The sequence below is a fragment of the Leucopleurus acutus genome (genome assembly GCF_964270905.1).
Source record: "Leucopleurus acutus genome assembly, chromosome: 12".
Classification (NCBI taxonomy): domain Eukaryota; kingdom Metazoa; phylum Chordata; class Mammalia; order Artiodactyla; family Delphinidae; genus Leucopleurus; species Leucopleurus acutus.
The window spans coordinates 88809463-88826452 of NC_139154.1; the positions used below are offsets into that span (position 1 = coordinate 88809463).

Consider the following 16990-nt stretch of genomic DNA (forward strand, 5'->3'; position numbering starts at 1 on the left):
CCAGGACATACTTCCATGGACTCCGTACTGTGGCCACACCAGACAATGTGACCCTTTCCAGAATGTACTTCCATCCTTCTCCCTGCCTTTTCACCTGATGGGATGCCTTCTCTGCCTACCAAAAACCACTTTGTTCTTCAAGACCCAATTCAGATGCTACTTCCTCCATGAAGCCTGCCTTGTCTTCCAGGGAAACTGATTGGTCTTTCCTTTCGGTCACCGCCCCATGTTTTGTTAGTTCAGTTAATGTGTCCATCTTTGTCACTGAGACTCAGTTTCTTGAGGTCAGCGACAGTATAATAGATATGAACTGTTTTACCTCCCCTCTTGCCTAGTACAGGTCTTGTGCATGGTAGGTGCTCAATCAGTGCTTGTTGTCTAAGGGAATGAGCAGTGTTAAGGATGATGACTGAAAGCAGAGGAGGTGATCATTTTCTTCAGATGTGAGCTGAGGAAAAGCAGTGCAGAACTAATTCCTTCACAAGCACTTGTGCGACATGAGGCATTCTGGGATGGAGAATTTTGCTGCAAAGATTCTGAAGCGGGTTTCTACCTGTGGACTGAGTGAGGATGGTCCAGGCAGCTTTCCAAGGAGTGAGCTGCTGGGCATGGCCTGATGCCACCTCTCTCCTATCCTTCTGCCACCCCCTTGCCCCAGTGCAGCACGTGCATCTTTTGCTCCTCAAACTGCCAAGTTAGCCCTCGCTCTGCATGAGTTTCTGCCCCTGCCTGGATCCCAGCATCCAGGTCTCCAAGCTGGCACATCACCAACACTATTCCTGCCCTCCCCTCAATATGGTTACAAGCCCCCTTGCTCTGTTCTTTCTAAACCCACTGGTTCTGCATCCAGCCTACGTTAACCCTCATCTAGCTTATCTGTAAAGTGGGGTATCCCAGGGCCTTGCACCCCACAGCATTGGTGTCGTCTGGGCATTTGTTAAAATACAGAGTCTTGGGCTCCACCCCAGACCTGTTGAACCAGAATCTGCATTTTAGTTGGAAGGTATAGCAGTGGTCTAGAAGTCACTGATTCTCCAGTTTCTGATGTATAGCCACATTTGAGACCCACTGCTCATGGGGGTTGCTGTCAGGATTACATGAGAGAGTGTATACAATCAGTAAATATTATTTTTATTATTACTGTTCTAATCATAATACTCAGCACATGCTATCACATTCATTTGCTTAAAGGTCTGCTTTCCCTGTGAAAGGTGAGCACCACGGGGGCAGGACCTCTGTCCATCTTGTTCACTGCGGCAGCCCTCGTCCCTCAGCGTGGTGCTGACACTTAGTAGTCACTCAATAGATACTTGCTGGGTGAATGAACAGACGTTATTGAAGACAGTGGCTGGCCTAGACCTCTGTCATCTCTGTGCTATTTTTTGATGGGTGGAATGGGAAGGAGACTGCAGTTCTTGAGTGCCTGCCGGTGTGCCACGTGCATTTACACGTTATTGAAGTTGATCCTCCCACAGCCCGGGAGGTCAGTGTCATTGTCTCCACTGTCCAGATGAGGAAGCAGAGTCTCAGGGTAAGGAACCTGTCAGAGATCACAGGCTAGGAAGTGGCAGGGCGAGATCTGCCTTTCTTCAAGATGCACCATTTATTTATTTATAAACATGACCTGAATGGTGCAATTTTGGATTGAAGAATACTTTTTTCTAAAAAAAAAAATTATTTATGTAGTTGCAACCAGGTCTTAGTTGCGGCAGGCGGGCTCCTTAGTTGTGGCACATAGGCTCCCTAGTTGTGACAGTTGGTCTCCTTGGTTGTGGCTTGCCAGCTCCTTAGTTGCGGCATGTGAACTCTTAGTTGCAGCATGCATGTGGGATCTAGTTCTCTGACCAGGGATCGAACCCAGGCCCCCTGCATTGGGAGCGCAGCAGGGTCTTATCCGCTGCGCCACCAGGGAAGTCCCGAGATGCACCATTTAAGTGTGTTGGTTGAGCTCTCAGAAAAGGAAGGTAAAACACTGTGCTCGAAGGCACATTAAGGAATCATATTTGGTTGTGTTGTAGCTGGAGAGAAAAGACCCCTCTGAAGACAAGGAGGACATTGAAGGCAACCTGCTCAGGCCGACCGGCGTGGCCCTCCACGGAGCGCACTTCTGCCTGAAGGTCTTCAGGGCCGAGGATTTACCGCAGAGTGAGTCTGGTGCCCTCGTTGGGTGACTGTGAGGGGGGACGCTGGGCTGGGCTGCCTCAGCTCCCTGGGGGAAGGAGATGGAGGGGCTGGTCCCCTGCTCCCTCTCTGCCTCCCCTTGGCCTGGCTTCCTCACCCCGAGGGTCTACTAGATCCATGTCAGCCCAATTCTCCCTCTGCTCTGCCGTCTGGCGAAGGCTCACACCCTCTCTAGGTTTCCCAAGGCTTTTTACTGTTCTTAACAGAGAAACAGTCAGAATTAATGAGAAGTCATACTGATGCCGGTGCAGTCACAGAGATGCAAGAAATCTTGAGAGTACTAGCTGCCCCTGGGCTCCGTTTCAGCATCTGCTAGGCCTTGTCTGGCTCTTTGGCCACTCTGTGCACCCATTTTCTTGGCTCTCACTGCGGAGTCAGCACCATTTCAACTCTCTGTTCTGCGCTCACGGCTGGATCCCACTGATTTTCTTTCTCTCCTCTAGGAAGCCCCAGCCTGAAAATTGGCAGACCCTGGGCTGGGGAAGCAGTTGCTGAAATGTTGTTAGAAGGGCTCAGTGTTTCCACTGAGTGGAGACACATGGGTGTCTAGTTTGCCTGGGACTGTCCTGGTTTTAGCACCAAAATTCCCACATCCCAGAAAGTCCTCATTCCCTGGTAAACTGGGACAGTGGGTCACCCTAGCTGTGGCTATGTCCTCATCATCCCAAGAAGGCCACTGTGGCCACTGCCTGATTTCTCACAGTGACTAACCCTGTACTAGCCCTACCCTGTGTGCTCAATAAATGTGGGGGAATTATGCTGAATATTCTAAAGCTGTGGGTGTCAACCCAGGCTGCAGTTAAATCATCCTGGAAGCTTTAAGGAAGTGCAGATGCCTGGGCCCTTCCTCCAGTGTTTCAGATTGACTTGGTTTGGGGTGGGGCTTACACACTGGTAGTTTAAAAATGCTCCCTGGTAGTTCTCTTGCTGCGGGCTATAAGCCACTGTTTTGGAGCATACATTAGCAGAATTAAGCCAGGCGCTGTCCATAACAGAGTTCACAAGAACAAGTAGTTGGGGACTACTTGGGTCCCTGTTTACGAGTTTTCCATGAAGCTAATTGCTTGAGGGTTTCTGCTTTGACTAATGACACCAATAAATGGGTTCCTTCTGCACAAGCTTAATTGAACCAAAATCATGGGGAAAGCTTTTAAATAAGTAATGGGCATTAAAATACAGGCTTAGAACATTCTGCGTCTGTTGGTTGAAACTATGCAGAAGTGAGGCTGTTGAGCTTCCAAAGGGGGCTGGGGAAATAGAAATGTTTGCTTTGCTCAGGGTAAAGGGGATTATGTTGAATTCTCTGAAATGTTGTTTAAATATAAATAAAAGAAAAATAGATGGGTAAATAGAACGTAAATATTTGCTAATTGTTATCTGTTGTATTCATGTAGACATTGGCTAGTATACAATTGTTAACTGTCCCCTCCTCTCAGTTTCTCATTTATATACATATGTACATTTATACATAACATATATATACATACATACATACACACATCTATCATCTGTAAATATATATGTAAAAATATGGCTAATTCAGTAAAATATTGGTTTGAAGCAGCATAGATTAAATATATATATAAATATATATATATATTTTTAAACAGAATTGACTTATTGGTTACCCTCAGGAAAATCACTGTGCTAATGTGTAAAGGAAAATGTCAAACAGGCAACAGTAATGGGATATTATTATAACAACTTACAGTCTTTTTTTTTTTTTAATTAATTTATTTTTGGCTGCATTGGGTCTTCGTTGCTGCGAGCAGGCTTTCTCTAGTTGTGATGAGCGGGGGCTACTCTTTCTCTTTTTTTGTTTTTTAACATCTTTATTGGGGTATAATTGCTTTACAATGGCGTGTTAGTTTCTGCTGTATAACAAAGTGAATCAGCTATACATATACATATATTCCCATATCTCCTTCCTCTTGCATCTCCCTCCCACCCTCCCTATCCCACCCCTCTAGGTGGACACAAAGCACCGAGCTGATCTCCCTGTGCTATGCGGCTGCTTCCCACTAGCTATCTATTTTACATTTGGTAGTGTATATATGTCCGTGCTACTCTCTCACTTCATCCCAGCCTACCCTTCCCCCTCCCTGTGTCCTCAAGTCCATTCTCTGTGTCTTCAGTCCTATCCTGCCCCTAGGTTCGTCAGAACCACGTTTTTTTGTTTTTAGATTCCATATATATGTGTTAGCATACAGCATTTGTTTCTCTTTCTGACTTCACTCTGTATGAAAGTCTCTAGGTCCATCCACCTCACTAAAAATAACTCAATTTCGTTTCTTTCTATGGCTGGGTAATATTCCATTGTATATATGTGCCACATCTTCTTTATCCATTCATCTGTTGATGGACGACACTTAACATTGCTTCCATGTCCTGGCTATTGTAAGTAGAGCTTCAGTGAACATTGTGGTACATGACTCTTTTTGAATTATGGTTTTCTCAGGGTATATGCCCAGTAGTGGGATTGCTATTCCCACTATAGCTTGGTAGTTCTATTTTTAGTTTTTTAAGGAACCTCCATACTGTTTTCCATAGTGGCTGTATCAATTTACATTCCCACCAACAGTGCAAGAGGGTTCCCTTTTCTCCACACCTCCTCCAGCATTTATTGTTTGTAGATTTTTTGATGATGGCCATTCTGACTGGTGTGAGGTGATACCTCATTTTAGTTTTTTAAAAAAGTTTATTTATTTATTTTATTTAATTTATTTATGGCTGCATTGGGTCTTCGTTGCTCCACGTGGGCTTTTCTCTAGTTGCGGCGAGTGGTGGCTACTCCTCGTTGTGGTGTGCGGGCTTATTGCTGTGGCTTCTCTTGTTGTGGAGCATGGGCTCTGGGTGCACGGGCTTCAGTAGCTGTGGCACACAGGCTCAGTAGCTGTGGTGCATGGGCTTAGCTGCTCCGTGGCATGGGTGATCTTCCTGGACCAGGGATCGAACCCGTGTCCCCTGCATTGGCAGGTGAATTCTTAACCACTGTGCCACCAGGGAAGTCCCCAACTTCCAGTCTTTTTCTGGATTATTTACTGCTCTTAGCGATGTAGATTTCTAATCAGTCAATCAGTCGGACCTGTTCTGAAAGCCTTTGAGAACGGGGCGGGGGACAGTGAACCAGCTGTTTGGAGCTGGGCAAGGAAGCAGCACAGTGCCCTCAGGAGCTGCTATTCTGAGATGGTCCTTTCTCCCAGGAGCCCTGGGCTGAGGGGTCCATGGCGTCTCTCTCAGGGAGTCCCACGACTGTGGGGAGACAGGTGGGAAGTGGGGGTTTTGAAGATGGGAGAGCGGGTGGGCAGTGATCAGCATGTCTTTCTCCTCAGTGGATGATGCCGTAATGGACAACGTGAAGCAGATCTTTGGCTTTGAGAGTAACAAGAAGAACTTGGTGGATCCCTTCGTGGAAGTCAGCTTTGCGGGGAAAATGGTAAGGGGCAAGTAAATGAGAGGATTTGTGGGAGGGTGATGACTGGGTGTCCCTGTGGATGGGCACTGGATGTGCAGGACAGAGTGAGGCACACACAGTGCCCCCCATCAGAGGCATGTGCACACCGGGGATGGGGGGCTGATTGTGGGACATGGGGTGAGACATGCAGGCCCAGCTCTCTGGGGCTGCCATGCACACGCACGAGGACAGGTCTGCTCAGGTGTTTGAGACAGACACATAGGTGTGGATGGACAGGGAGAGGACATATGGACAGTGGATAGATAGAGGAATATTTGGGGGAAAATTAAGTAATAGTCAGGAAACCAGATGTGAAGGCACAATGATAGGGAAACTTAAAAACAATGCAGTGAAAACATAATGATTATTTTTAAAAAGTTGTGGCAGGAGTTGGGCAGACTCCTTTCAGCCACACTGGTGGGGGCCCTAGGGATCATGTACCCCTCTTCCTTCCTGCCTAGAGGCCAGGCTGTCGCTCCAGTCCCTCTTGATTTCTGCCTGGGCCCCTCCCTCTATCCCACCTTAGGGCTGGCTTTGCCCACTTTCCAGGCTCTCCTTTGAAGCCTCAGCCACTCCCAGGGTTCAGCCTCCACAGAGGAATCCACAGCTGTATTTAACTCTGACCCCTCTCTTCAGACACAGACCTCCCCATGCCTCTTCAAGTCTCTATATTCTGCCCCTCCAGCCCTTTAAAGGAGTCATCTGCTGCCCCAAACCGCCCCACTTCCAGAAGCCGCCATCCTAATCAGGTACCACCATCAAAGGCAGAGAATGTGGTCCTGCCTTGATTCGGCCCTTTTTTTTTTGACCTCCCTACATCAAACATGCCACCCCTAGCTCTTGCCTTCAAAAATCCCGAGGTCCTTTCCTGTCTCTATGCCCCTAGTCACTGTCATCTCTCCCCAGGGCAACACAACGGCCTTGGGTCCATTCTCTTGTCCGGGTTCTCCCCATAGAAATCCACCAGCATATTTAGTGTAAAACACAGTCCTGTCTGTAAAAGGAAGTTCAAACCGCATAACCTGGTTGACCAGGTCTCAGCCAGCCGAACTTTCTCCCCTCATCTCCATGGCCAATATTAGCTTGTACAGTCTTTGCGAGAATGTGGAACATCTCGCCCCCTCCTGGGCGGACGCAGCTCTGCAGCCCGCTTGGAGCAGCGCCGAACTGAGCGGGTTTCAGCCCCACTGTCTCGCTGGGGGGGCGGGGGTGCGGGGTGCGGAGGGGGGCGTGCGGGTACAAACCGCACAGCCAGCACGTCGCCCGTGTGACCTCTCGTCTGCGGTCACACCTAGCTTTTGCCCGGGCCTGTGCACTCCGGGGTCCTTCCTGGCCCTTTCCCCCCGCAAGTCTGTTGCATCGTTCAAGGTTTAGCTTCCGTCACCCACACAGGCCTGATGTACTAGTTCGGCCTTCGGGGCTCCGCGCGGCCGATTGCACGGCCCTTTTTTAGCCCGTTTTCCGCTGCATTCCGGTGTTTGTTAGCATATGTTCCTCTGACTTTCGGGGAAACAGCCCGATTTCTTTTACTCTGTAACCTCAGAGCAGAGACTGGTGGAAATACTGGAAATAGGGGAGAATGACGTATCTGGAAGGCGCAGCCTCCACCCCGGCTCCCGGAACCCTAACGAGGCGCCTCTGAGCTTCGTCCCAACCTCAGGGAGCTGGCAGGGTGGGGTAGCGCCCTCCGGGGCCCCGCCGGCCTGGCCCAGAGGTCCACCGGCCGGCCGCAGCGCCAGGCTCCGGCGAGTTGAGTTGGATGACTTGGGTGTTAACAGGAAAATTGGAAACGGGCGGAGGAGAAGGGCTTTGAACAGAGCCGAGTGGAGGGCGGGTGCAGCCGGCTCTGCTCCCGAGGCAGAGGCCGGAAGGGGGAGACACGCAGGTGTTATAGGACAGTTGGGGGAGGCGTTTACAAGCTTAACAACAAACGCTAAAAGCCTAGGGTGATGATGGAGGTGGTGTGGGCTCCCATTCACACAGCACTTTGCAGTGTTCTTTTCCACTTAATCTCTTCTTAGATTCATTTTGGAAAGATGTAGGGTCTGCCCGCCCATCCCACCAACAAAGGGACCCCTGAGGTCAGGGGCCGGATCGCTGAGGCCCAGGTGTGATTTCACAAACGGGAGGAAGGCCTTGGATAGCTTGTTTCCTCTGCCTGCTACCTGAAGTCCACACTCTTCCCCGCCCCCCCGTTTTATGTTTCTTTTCTTTCTTCTTTTATTATCGATGCACATATTTATTAAGGAATTTTGAAAAATGCAGAAAAAGTAGCATTATCCATAAGGCATCATACAAAGTTTATGTTTGGGGCCTATCTTTCTAGTTTTTAAAATTTTTATTTTTTACTGTGAATCAATATTAGACACTGTTGAAACACTTTATTTTTTTAATATTTAAAAACATAAAGAAAAGTTGGAAGAATGGTTCAGTGAATGCTTACCCCCGGGTATGGTCTCCACTTAGATGAAACAATTATGAACCTTTTGCTGCATTTACTTTCTCTCTCTCTCTATGGATACTCCCCGCCCCCTAGTCATTTGAAACCTAATTGCACACTTTGCCCCTAAAGGCTTCAGCAAGCACCTCCTGAGAAAAGGAAAATTCTTTGTAACCACAATAACATTATCACACCTAGGAAATTAACAATTATCTTCTACTCTTGTCAGATACTGGCTCATATAAATATTCTGTGATTATCTCCCAAATGTCTTTTAGAGCTGTTTAATTTTGTTTTGATCTAAGATCCAACTGAATTTTACTCTCTGTGTTAGTCTCTTCTGTAACAGTCTTTAACCCACCTCCATCATTCCCATTTTTCTCACCCCACAACATTGCATTTTTGAAAAGCCCAGGCCATTTGTCCATGTCCTGGGTTTGTCCCATTGTTTCCTTCTGTTGTTGTTTAACTTCTTCTGGCCCCTGTATTTCCTATAAACTGGAAGTTAGGTCTCAAGATCAGATTGCATTCAAATGAACTGTTTAGGCAAGAACGCATCACGGGTGATGTTTCGTACGTCGTATTGCATCACAGCAGGAAGCAAAATGTCACCTTGTCCCATCATTGGTAATGATTGATTACTTGGTTTAGGTGGTGTCTCAAGAGCTCTCCCTTGTCAAAGCACACGCTCGCCTCTGTACTTTGCAGGTTATCTGTGGGCGATATCTCGACGTGTGCTGATGTCCTGTTTCCCAGCAACCTCTTACCGAATGGTCCACGAAGCCATTGACCTCCTTGCCTGAACAAGTCATTCACCTGGGGTGCAAAGCGGCGATTCCCTCATTATCATTCCTTCTCTCTTTATTAGCTGGTGTTTTTTGTAAAGAAGAGCTTCCCCTCCCCTCTTCCCTTTTGAGTGTTAATATGCCCCTAATACTTTTTATTAATTCAGTGTGTTAAAATCAGTTATGGTGCTGGTTGTGTGAACCGTCCTGCTGTTGGCCAGTGGAAGCACCTTTGAGCTGTTTCTCCATCCCGGGCTAAGACAGGGTCTCAGGGGAAATGTCTGTGGGAGAGGTAACACGAATTTTAAACTCATTCACACTGGGGTGTAAATGCTCACTGTGGGTCTTACCGAAGTGCAGTTTTTGTTTGGGCTTGGGCTCAGAGTCTGATGCCCTTAGGAGGGACCGTGATGGGATGAATGAAGGCAGGAAGGAAGCAGGAAGGTTGGCTGGACAGTCCTGCTGGACACTTACTCCAAGGACCGGGATCAGTTTTCCCAGCTTGACAGATGGGAAAGTCATGTCTCAAGATTGTTTTTATTCCACATTCCCAACATGGTAGGGTGCTGTGATGATGGCTAGAACCAAGACCGACCTGCCTTCCGATTCAGTAGCTTTCCTTGGAGCTGAGTCTCAGAGCTCTGGGGCTCCTAGCTGCTACTGGGTCCCTGCCAGCACCTTGATCTCTCTAGGTCTTCTGTTCTGAGATGCGCTTGGCTGGCCCTGGGGATTTTTCTAGGAAGGTGCAGATGTCTGGGGAAGGTGATAGAGGTAGGGGACCTGGCCCAGGCAAGGGAATATATAAAGCTGACTGGTGGCTGGGCTCCTGAATGAAGCTGCACCCTCCATTTTCCCTCTAGAAGGAAGGGGCTTATGAAAGAGGCAGTTGAGACCCTCCATCTTCTGGTGGTCACCGGGTCTCTGTGTCCCCTGCTCTCTGCCCCAGCCACCTCGTCATGGCTTCCCCCAACTCTCTCTGCTACCTTCATCACCTGTGTCATCCTGCCTGTCCTCTCTCTGTCTCTGGTGTGTCACTTTTTCTCATTCATCCTTTTCTGAAATGAAAAGCCCTGAGGATTTGTCCTCTGTGTGCCTACTCACCCAAGCCTGGCCCTCTTTGCATTTCCTCTAATGGACACTTGGTGGCACTGTTATCTAAGATGTGAACCATACCTGATTTGGCCAAGCTACTGAGATAGAAGGTTTTGTGTGTGTGCGCACTCACACACACACATATCACACTTCTTCATGGTATGGGGCAAGGACAGGGGAGGTACTTGGAGGGCAGAGTGGGAGACTAAAGCGACTTTTTTATTTTCCAAGAATAAAACCTATTAATCATAAAAAGATGAAAAAATCAGAGAAAAGCAAGGAAAATGAAAAAAATTAAGCACATTTCTGCACACCACCTTGGAGAGGCCCACCATGAACATTTGTTTATATCTCCTGCTAGTATGTTTTCCTCCCTGTAGCTCTCACTCCTTCTCTCTGTTGCACATGCCCCCCGCCAACCCTGGCCCTGCCCAGCCCCAATGGAAAAAAAAATTGGATTCAGAATACAGTTGATCTTCATTATTCACAGATTCTGTATTTGCAAATTTGCCTACTCGCTAAAATTTATTTGTAACCCAAAATTAATCCTTATGGTGCTTTGGTGATCATTTGCAAAGCTGTGAACAATTTGAGTCAGCTGAGGTGCATGTTGCCTGCTGAGCTGAAACAATGTGATTCCCTCCTTGTTTCAGCTCTCGTGGTGTAAATGTGTCCTTTTCCTGGTCTATTTAGTGTCATGCTTTTTGCATTTTTTGTGCTTTTTGCTGGTGATTTCAGTGTTTACAATGGCTCCCGAGTGTTGCGCTGAAATGCTGTCTAGTATTTCCCTGTGTAAGAAGGCTGTGACGTGCCTTATGGAGAAACTATATATTAGGTAAGCTTCATTCAGGCATGAGTGAGAGTGCTGTTGGCTGTGAGTTCAATGTTAATGAATCCACAATATATAATAAAAAAACGGTGTTTTGAAACAGAAACACACATAAAACAAGGTTATTGGTGAGTTGACAAAAAACTGTTGTGACAGAGGCTTGCAGGAACCTAACCCTGTATTTCTCTTAGGAGCAACGCTTCAGTGTTCATCAGCTCATGTTCTTGGTGACTTACGATGTGTAGTTAGAATGTGTAACTACCGCCAGTAATGAGAATCCACTGTATCTGTGTGGTCTGATAAAGTGCTTTTATCACCTAACATTTCCTTAGGTTATTCAATAGTCTTTGAAATCAATTTTTTGATGGCTGTATAATATTCCATGAGATGAAATAAATTTTAATCGATTTTTGGATTTTTTTATTTTTTGCAATTTTCCTCTTTTATGAACAACTCTGTGACAAACATCAGTGTACAGGACTCTGTCTACACTCTGATCGGTTTTCCGTAGGAAAGTTTCTAGAACTGGGTCAGAGGGCATGCTTATTTTTAAGTATTTGATACAGGTGGCTAAAGAGGCCTCCAGAAAGGGTGTAGTGAATACACTCCATCAGGAAGGGAAAGAGGGTAAAGAATGAAAAGCCTCGGAGAGGAGGAGGCGGACGGGGAGAGGAAGCTTGGTGCTGCCTTGGCTGGGAGCGGGGAGTGAAGCAGGGTGTGGGAAGGCAGCTGGGGATTTCTAGGGCCAGAGGCAGTGCTGGCCTAGGTGGGGGGGAACCTGCTGTGTTCCGGCTCCCAAACCCACATCTCGGTGGCTCTCTCACGGGGAGCCTCCAAGGGCAGCCCGGAGGAAGTGATTGCTGGGGAGGCCTTGGACTGCCTGGGGCAGGGCTGGGGGAGGGTGGGGACAACCTGTGCCTTCTTGTCCAGGGAGCTGAGTGATGCTGCAGGGTCTCTCAGCTGTGTCTGATTAACGAGTCTTCCCTCCCTCCCTCCCTCCCTCCCTCCCTTCTTTCCTTCCTATTTTAAACTTTTGTTCATCTAAGTTTTGAATTAGGTAATACATTTATTATGCCCACCATATACATTTATGCATCCCTCATTTTGCATCATTCTGGCTTAATTATGCATATGCTGCACACATCTGACCATAAATTCTTACCTTTTACCCTTTTAACACAAACGGTTGCACATGACACTCACTGTTCTGCACCTTGCTTTTTTCACTTAATAATATAACTTGGAAGTTGTTTCATATCACAGAGCTCTTTCGTTCTTCTAGGGCTACACGGTGCTCCATTCTGTGGATGGATCACACTTTATCTAATCTGTCCTCTGTTGGTGGACACATGGGTTGTTCCACGTCCTCCCTAGTTGGAGCCAGGCTGCAGTGGATAACCTCGTACACGTGTTATTCTGCACACGTGCAAGTCTTTCTGTAGGATACTTTCTAGAGGTAGAACTGGTAGGTCAGAGGGCATTTGCATTTGTAATTTCGAACGATAGTGGCCAATGGCCCTTTGGAGGGGTTGAGCTGTTGTGTTTTCCCACCAGCAAAATCCTAGCGTGCAGTTTTCCCATTGCCTTGCCAAGAGAGGGCTGTCAGGCTTTAGAGATTTTTGTGAATCTGATAGATGAGACATCGTATCTCATTCATTTTGTTTCTTTTATTATGAGGGAGATTAAGCATCTTTCTGTGTGCTCTACAGCCCTTTGTGTACCATTCCTGAGAACTGTGTGTCCCACTTTGCCTTTTGTTCCATCTGACTGTCGGAGCTCTTCTTTCCTTACTCCTCTCTTTGCTCACACAAGGGCCAAATCCCGGCACCCATCCCTGCCCCCGGACTTTGCCTGGGCTCTTCTCACAGGGAGGAGGGGATGGTGGGCACAGGGGCTGGTACTGGGTGGATCAGGGATGGAGACAAAGTCCTGGCCCCTAGGGAGGCCACACCCTCATTTGATGGAGGGCCCAAAGCCCCCAGTCTGGTCAGGTGCTCATTAGATGAGAAAATGCATGTCAATGCTTCACACAATCAGGGCCCACAGTAAGTGCTCTGAGGAAGGCTGCTCACTGTTTCCGTGTGGAGGACACACACACCTTCCAGGATCTGAAGCAGAGTCTTCACCTGCTGCCCTGTGTGAGCACGGGATGCCCTGGGCTGGCTAAGGGACCTGGTGCCTCCCTGGGGATGCCCAGGGCAGAGCAGAACACACAAGCCGCTGGATTGGATCTGGTTTCCACCTCTGCTAGGTTTCTTGTTTGTGGAAAGCCCAGTCTTATGAGCAGGGCTGACTGGAGGCAGACTGTGGCTTATGAGGTTTGTGTCTTCACTGCATTTTCCTCTCTCAGATGCAGGTGCATGGCCCCCTGCCCTGGCCCTCCAGCCCCCCTTTCCTCTCCTCCTCCCTCCACCTCTAATCTTCTGGGTTCACAGTCTTCCAAAAGGGCAGGTGATCTGGGCTGATGGGCAAAGGGGATTGCCTCAGACTCTAGGACTCCTGGGAAAGCTGGTCTGGACGCAGGGCCCCATATTTAGGGTCATGGCCATAATGGGAGGTGAGGGAGGAGAACTTCCAGCCAGAGGTATGAGATAAGGAAGAAGGGTTGTGACATTCAAACAATCTATCCCTCCTAACTCCCTCCACCCCAGGCCCCATTGGGTCTGATCTACCATTGAGCTTTGTCTCTAGAAAGATTCCCTGTGTCTGAGCCCACTGCACCAGGCTCCTTGGCCCCCAGGGCCTTCTGCCCAGCCCCAAACATGGCCAGCATGGCAGAGAATGGCTGCTGGCTGGTGTGGTGGTCTCCGAGGGAGCCCAGAGTCCCCTCAAAGCTCCATCCACCTGTGCTCTGTGTCTTCTAGCTCTGCAGCAAGATCCTGGAGAAGACGGCCAACCCTCAGTGGAACCAGAGCATCACGGTGCCTGCCATGGTGAGCCTCACCCCCATGAGCCCACCCCAGGAGGCCTGGGCTCCCAGCCTACCCAGTTCCCGCCCGCATCCCAGACTTCTGCTTCTTCACAAGGACCCCACCCAACCCGTCTCTCTTCCCTCCTTAGTTTCCCTCCATGTGTGAGAAAATGAGGATTCGTGTCATAGACTGGTGAGCTCTGCGTCCCGGGATCTTTAGAGGTGGCTGTTGTCAGGGGTCACTTGGTCCTTCGGTTTCCTTTTGTTCATTCTGCAAGAAGTGGGAGAGTCTGTTTCAGGTGAGGTAGGTTCCTCTGGGGGAGGCCAGAGAAGGAGAGGGTGTGGGCTGTTGGGAAGCTTACAGCCCTGCTCGAGGGCAGCCAGGGGGGGCTGGAACAGCTCCAGGAACCAGAGATCCCTGAGGCCAGGAGGGCGCAGGAAGGCTTCCTGGAGGAGGTGAGGTTTTGGGAAGTTCAGGATGAAGGCATTCTAATGAAGAGAGGGTCATAAGCAGAGGCATGGAAGCTGGAAAGAGCAAAGCTTCCAGGAGGGTGGGCTGTGATGCCCACAGTGTTGGTAGGATGAAACGGGTCTCCAGGCTGGGGAAGTGGGTCCGGTTACCCAAGCTGGGGATGCCACTGCCGGCTTGCAGCAGGGGTGGGCAAGAGTCACACGGTCATCTTAGAAAATGAGTATCTAACCCTTGCTGAGCGTCTGTGTGCTCCAGGTCCTCCTCCCAGTGAGCGCTTTACATGCGTGTCTCACCTGACGCTCACCTCGACTCCAGGCACCGCCCGACCTTGCAGATGAGGGAGTAGGTTTGAATAGACTGAGTACCCTGTATGAAGTTGGGAAGCAGCCGAGGCCAGGCTCGAACAAGCCTGTGCTCCCTCCGCCCGTGCGCTTAACCACCGGGCCGTGCTGACCCCTCCGCGTTGAGCCTTCTCTCACGCCTGACGGCTGTTAGGAGTCCCCACGCGCGATCTCCAGGACCTTCCCTACATCAGCCTTTCCCAAAAGAGAGAGTTGTCCTTTCTCTGCCCCCAAAAAGTCTTGGCTGTGCGGTTCCCGGCGTGTTGTCCTTTGGTCTCAGGCCCATGGCACCCCCAGCCAGGAGGATAATGAGAGACTAGGGAAAACCCCCAGGCCACAGAGCCATTAAAGTGCGCGCCAGGTCCCCAGCCCGAGAGAAGACAGCTTGGGAGAATTAGAGGAGAGGAAGGGAGTGCGAGGGGGGCGAGGAGGGAGAGGCCTCTGGGGCCCTGCCCGCCCGTATGCTCCGTGGGAGGTGCTTTGGGGGCAATGTGCTCTACACCCACGGAGCCATCCTTCCCCTCGCTGTGTGCGCGCGCGTGCGTGCGCTGGGCGCGTGCCTGTGCGTAGCGGTGTGAGTGGATGCACGCGGGCGTGCGAGCGCAAGGGCGCCGCGTCCCCTGTGTTGTGGACGGCCTCGCCCGAGTCCGTGTGAGCCGAGTGAGGCATCGGCATACTGTACAATCCAAACACATTACCGAATCTGGTGGCTGCCTCTCTGGTTTAGGCTGAAGTGGCATTTTTATTGTGAGTCTATTTTCAGACTTGCTGCATTTTCCAAAAGCAACCCCAAGCCCCAAAACCCAACTCTTGGCCAGAAAGCATTCAGTTGCTGCAAGTTCCTATCCAGAAAAGTGCTTTCTTCCCAGAAAACTCAGATAAACTTGTGTTATTACCTGAATCCTAGAAATACGATATGGTCCATATGGCCTTTTCTCTGTAACTTAATCTTCCATTCAGTTCTCAAAGAATTTCTTTCATTAAAAGACAAAATCCCTCAAACTACCCCCTACCCCGCAAAAAAAAACCTGACACAAAATCTCTCTCCTCCCATTCTCTTTCCCTTCTCACCAGATTCAGGTAAGACCAGAGGTGAGAAATCCTATTCCTCTCCAAGGGCTGGTCTTTTCTAGGGGTTGGTCATGAAGGCAGTCTAAAAGTGTCATCAACTGTCAATTATCTGGTATTGATAACCTTACTGTAAAATGTTTAAGGGAATTTTTACTTTCCAGTTCATCTTAACGTTATTCACCAGGAAAAGGGATACAGATCTGTGCTGGCAATTCACTCTTCCTAATGTAGCCCCCGCCCTGAGGGAAAACTTTAAAGCTTCATCACCTCCCTGGGAAATACAGAGAGAAAGGAAGGGAGCAGCAGAGATCTGGTATCTCATGGCTTTAAGATTTAAAAGGAAAATGAAATTGCCGTGCCCAGGCGGGTCTTTCACAATGGGGCGTGTGGGTGTCATCTCCTGAAGCCTCCTGTGGCCAAAGGATGCACAGCAGGGAGAGAGGGCCTACTGGGCCCCGAGAGGAGGGAAGATGCACGTGGGGAACCTTCTGGAAGGAGATAGATCCTGCCCCATCCAGCGTTCCTCAGTCTCAGCACTGTGACGTTTTGGACCGGAAAAGTCTTTGCAGTGGGTGACTGTCCTGTGCACTGTAGGATGTTTGCTGCAACCATGGCCTCTCTCTACCACTCCCCTCCACATCAAAAATGTTTCCAGACGTTGCCAGATGTCCTGGGGTCAGAATCACTGGATTGAGAACTCTAGGTCTAGCCTGGCAAGGAAGTAGCAGGTCGCTGCAAGCATAGCTCTGGTTTCCATGTCAGGCATATTCTGCTCAAATCCCAGCTTTGCCAACCTGCCTACCTCGGCTTCTTCATCTGAAATTGGGGCTAATTGCAGAACCTGCCTCAGGGCCAACATGAGCATTAAATGAGCCAAGTCACGTGACGGTGTTAGCACACTGCTTGGCTCTCAGGAGGAGCCCAGTAAATGCTGACTATTACTGTATATGATTGTTAGGGGGGCAGGTGTGGGGCGCAGAGGAAGGGTCTGCACAAGACGGTCAGTCCTCAAGCTTCTCCCCATAGTCCCCTATGCTGGCTGGGGAGGGGAGAGGCCTTCTTCTGGGAGGCAGGACAGGCCCCGTATTGTAGACAGAAGCCGCGTGGACCACGGTGCGAGCACTGGACCTGGAGTCTGGACACCAGGGTTTCAGTTCTGGCTCTGCCCCTCCCTCCCAGGCTGACCTTGGGCAAGGACCTTCTGGCTCTGAGCCTCAGTTTCTTCATCCATGCAAAAGAGATGTTAGTAAGAGTACCTGTTCCTCAAGGCTGCTGGGAGAATCCTTGGAGATAAGGGTGCTTTGTCACATACAGAATCAGATACAAAAAAGAGCTACGCATTAGCTACCATAAGCTAATTAAGACTGTGGCCTTGGAGGCAGTTTCTTCCTGGTCATCTGGTTTTCTCCTTGGT

General features: G+C 49.3%; 1 protein-coding gene across 9 annotated transcripts in view; it reads left to right on the plus strand.

The window, feature by feature from the left end:
• Positions 1 to 16990, plus strand: part of DYSF (dysferlin) — a gene marked incomplete at its 5' end in the record, with an annotated part of 221707 nt that overhangs the window by 66198 nt on the left and 138519 nt on the right. For all 9 annotated transcript variants that reach the window (XM_082852028.1, XM_082852027.1, XM_082852030.1 and 6 more), the window contains 4 exons: positions 2019 to 2145; positions 5514 to 5617; positions 13646 to 13714; positions 13842 to 13885. In XM_082852028.1, the coding sequence (XP_082708154.1) occupies positions 2019 to 2145; positions 5514 to 5617; positions 13646 to 13714; positions 13842 to 13885 (344 nt within the window). The remainder of the gene's footprint in view (positions 1 to 2018; positions 2146 to 5513; positions 5618 to 13645; positions 13715 to 13841; positions 13886 to 16990) is intronic.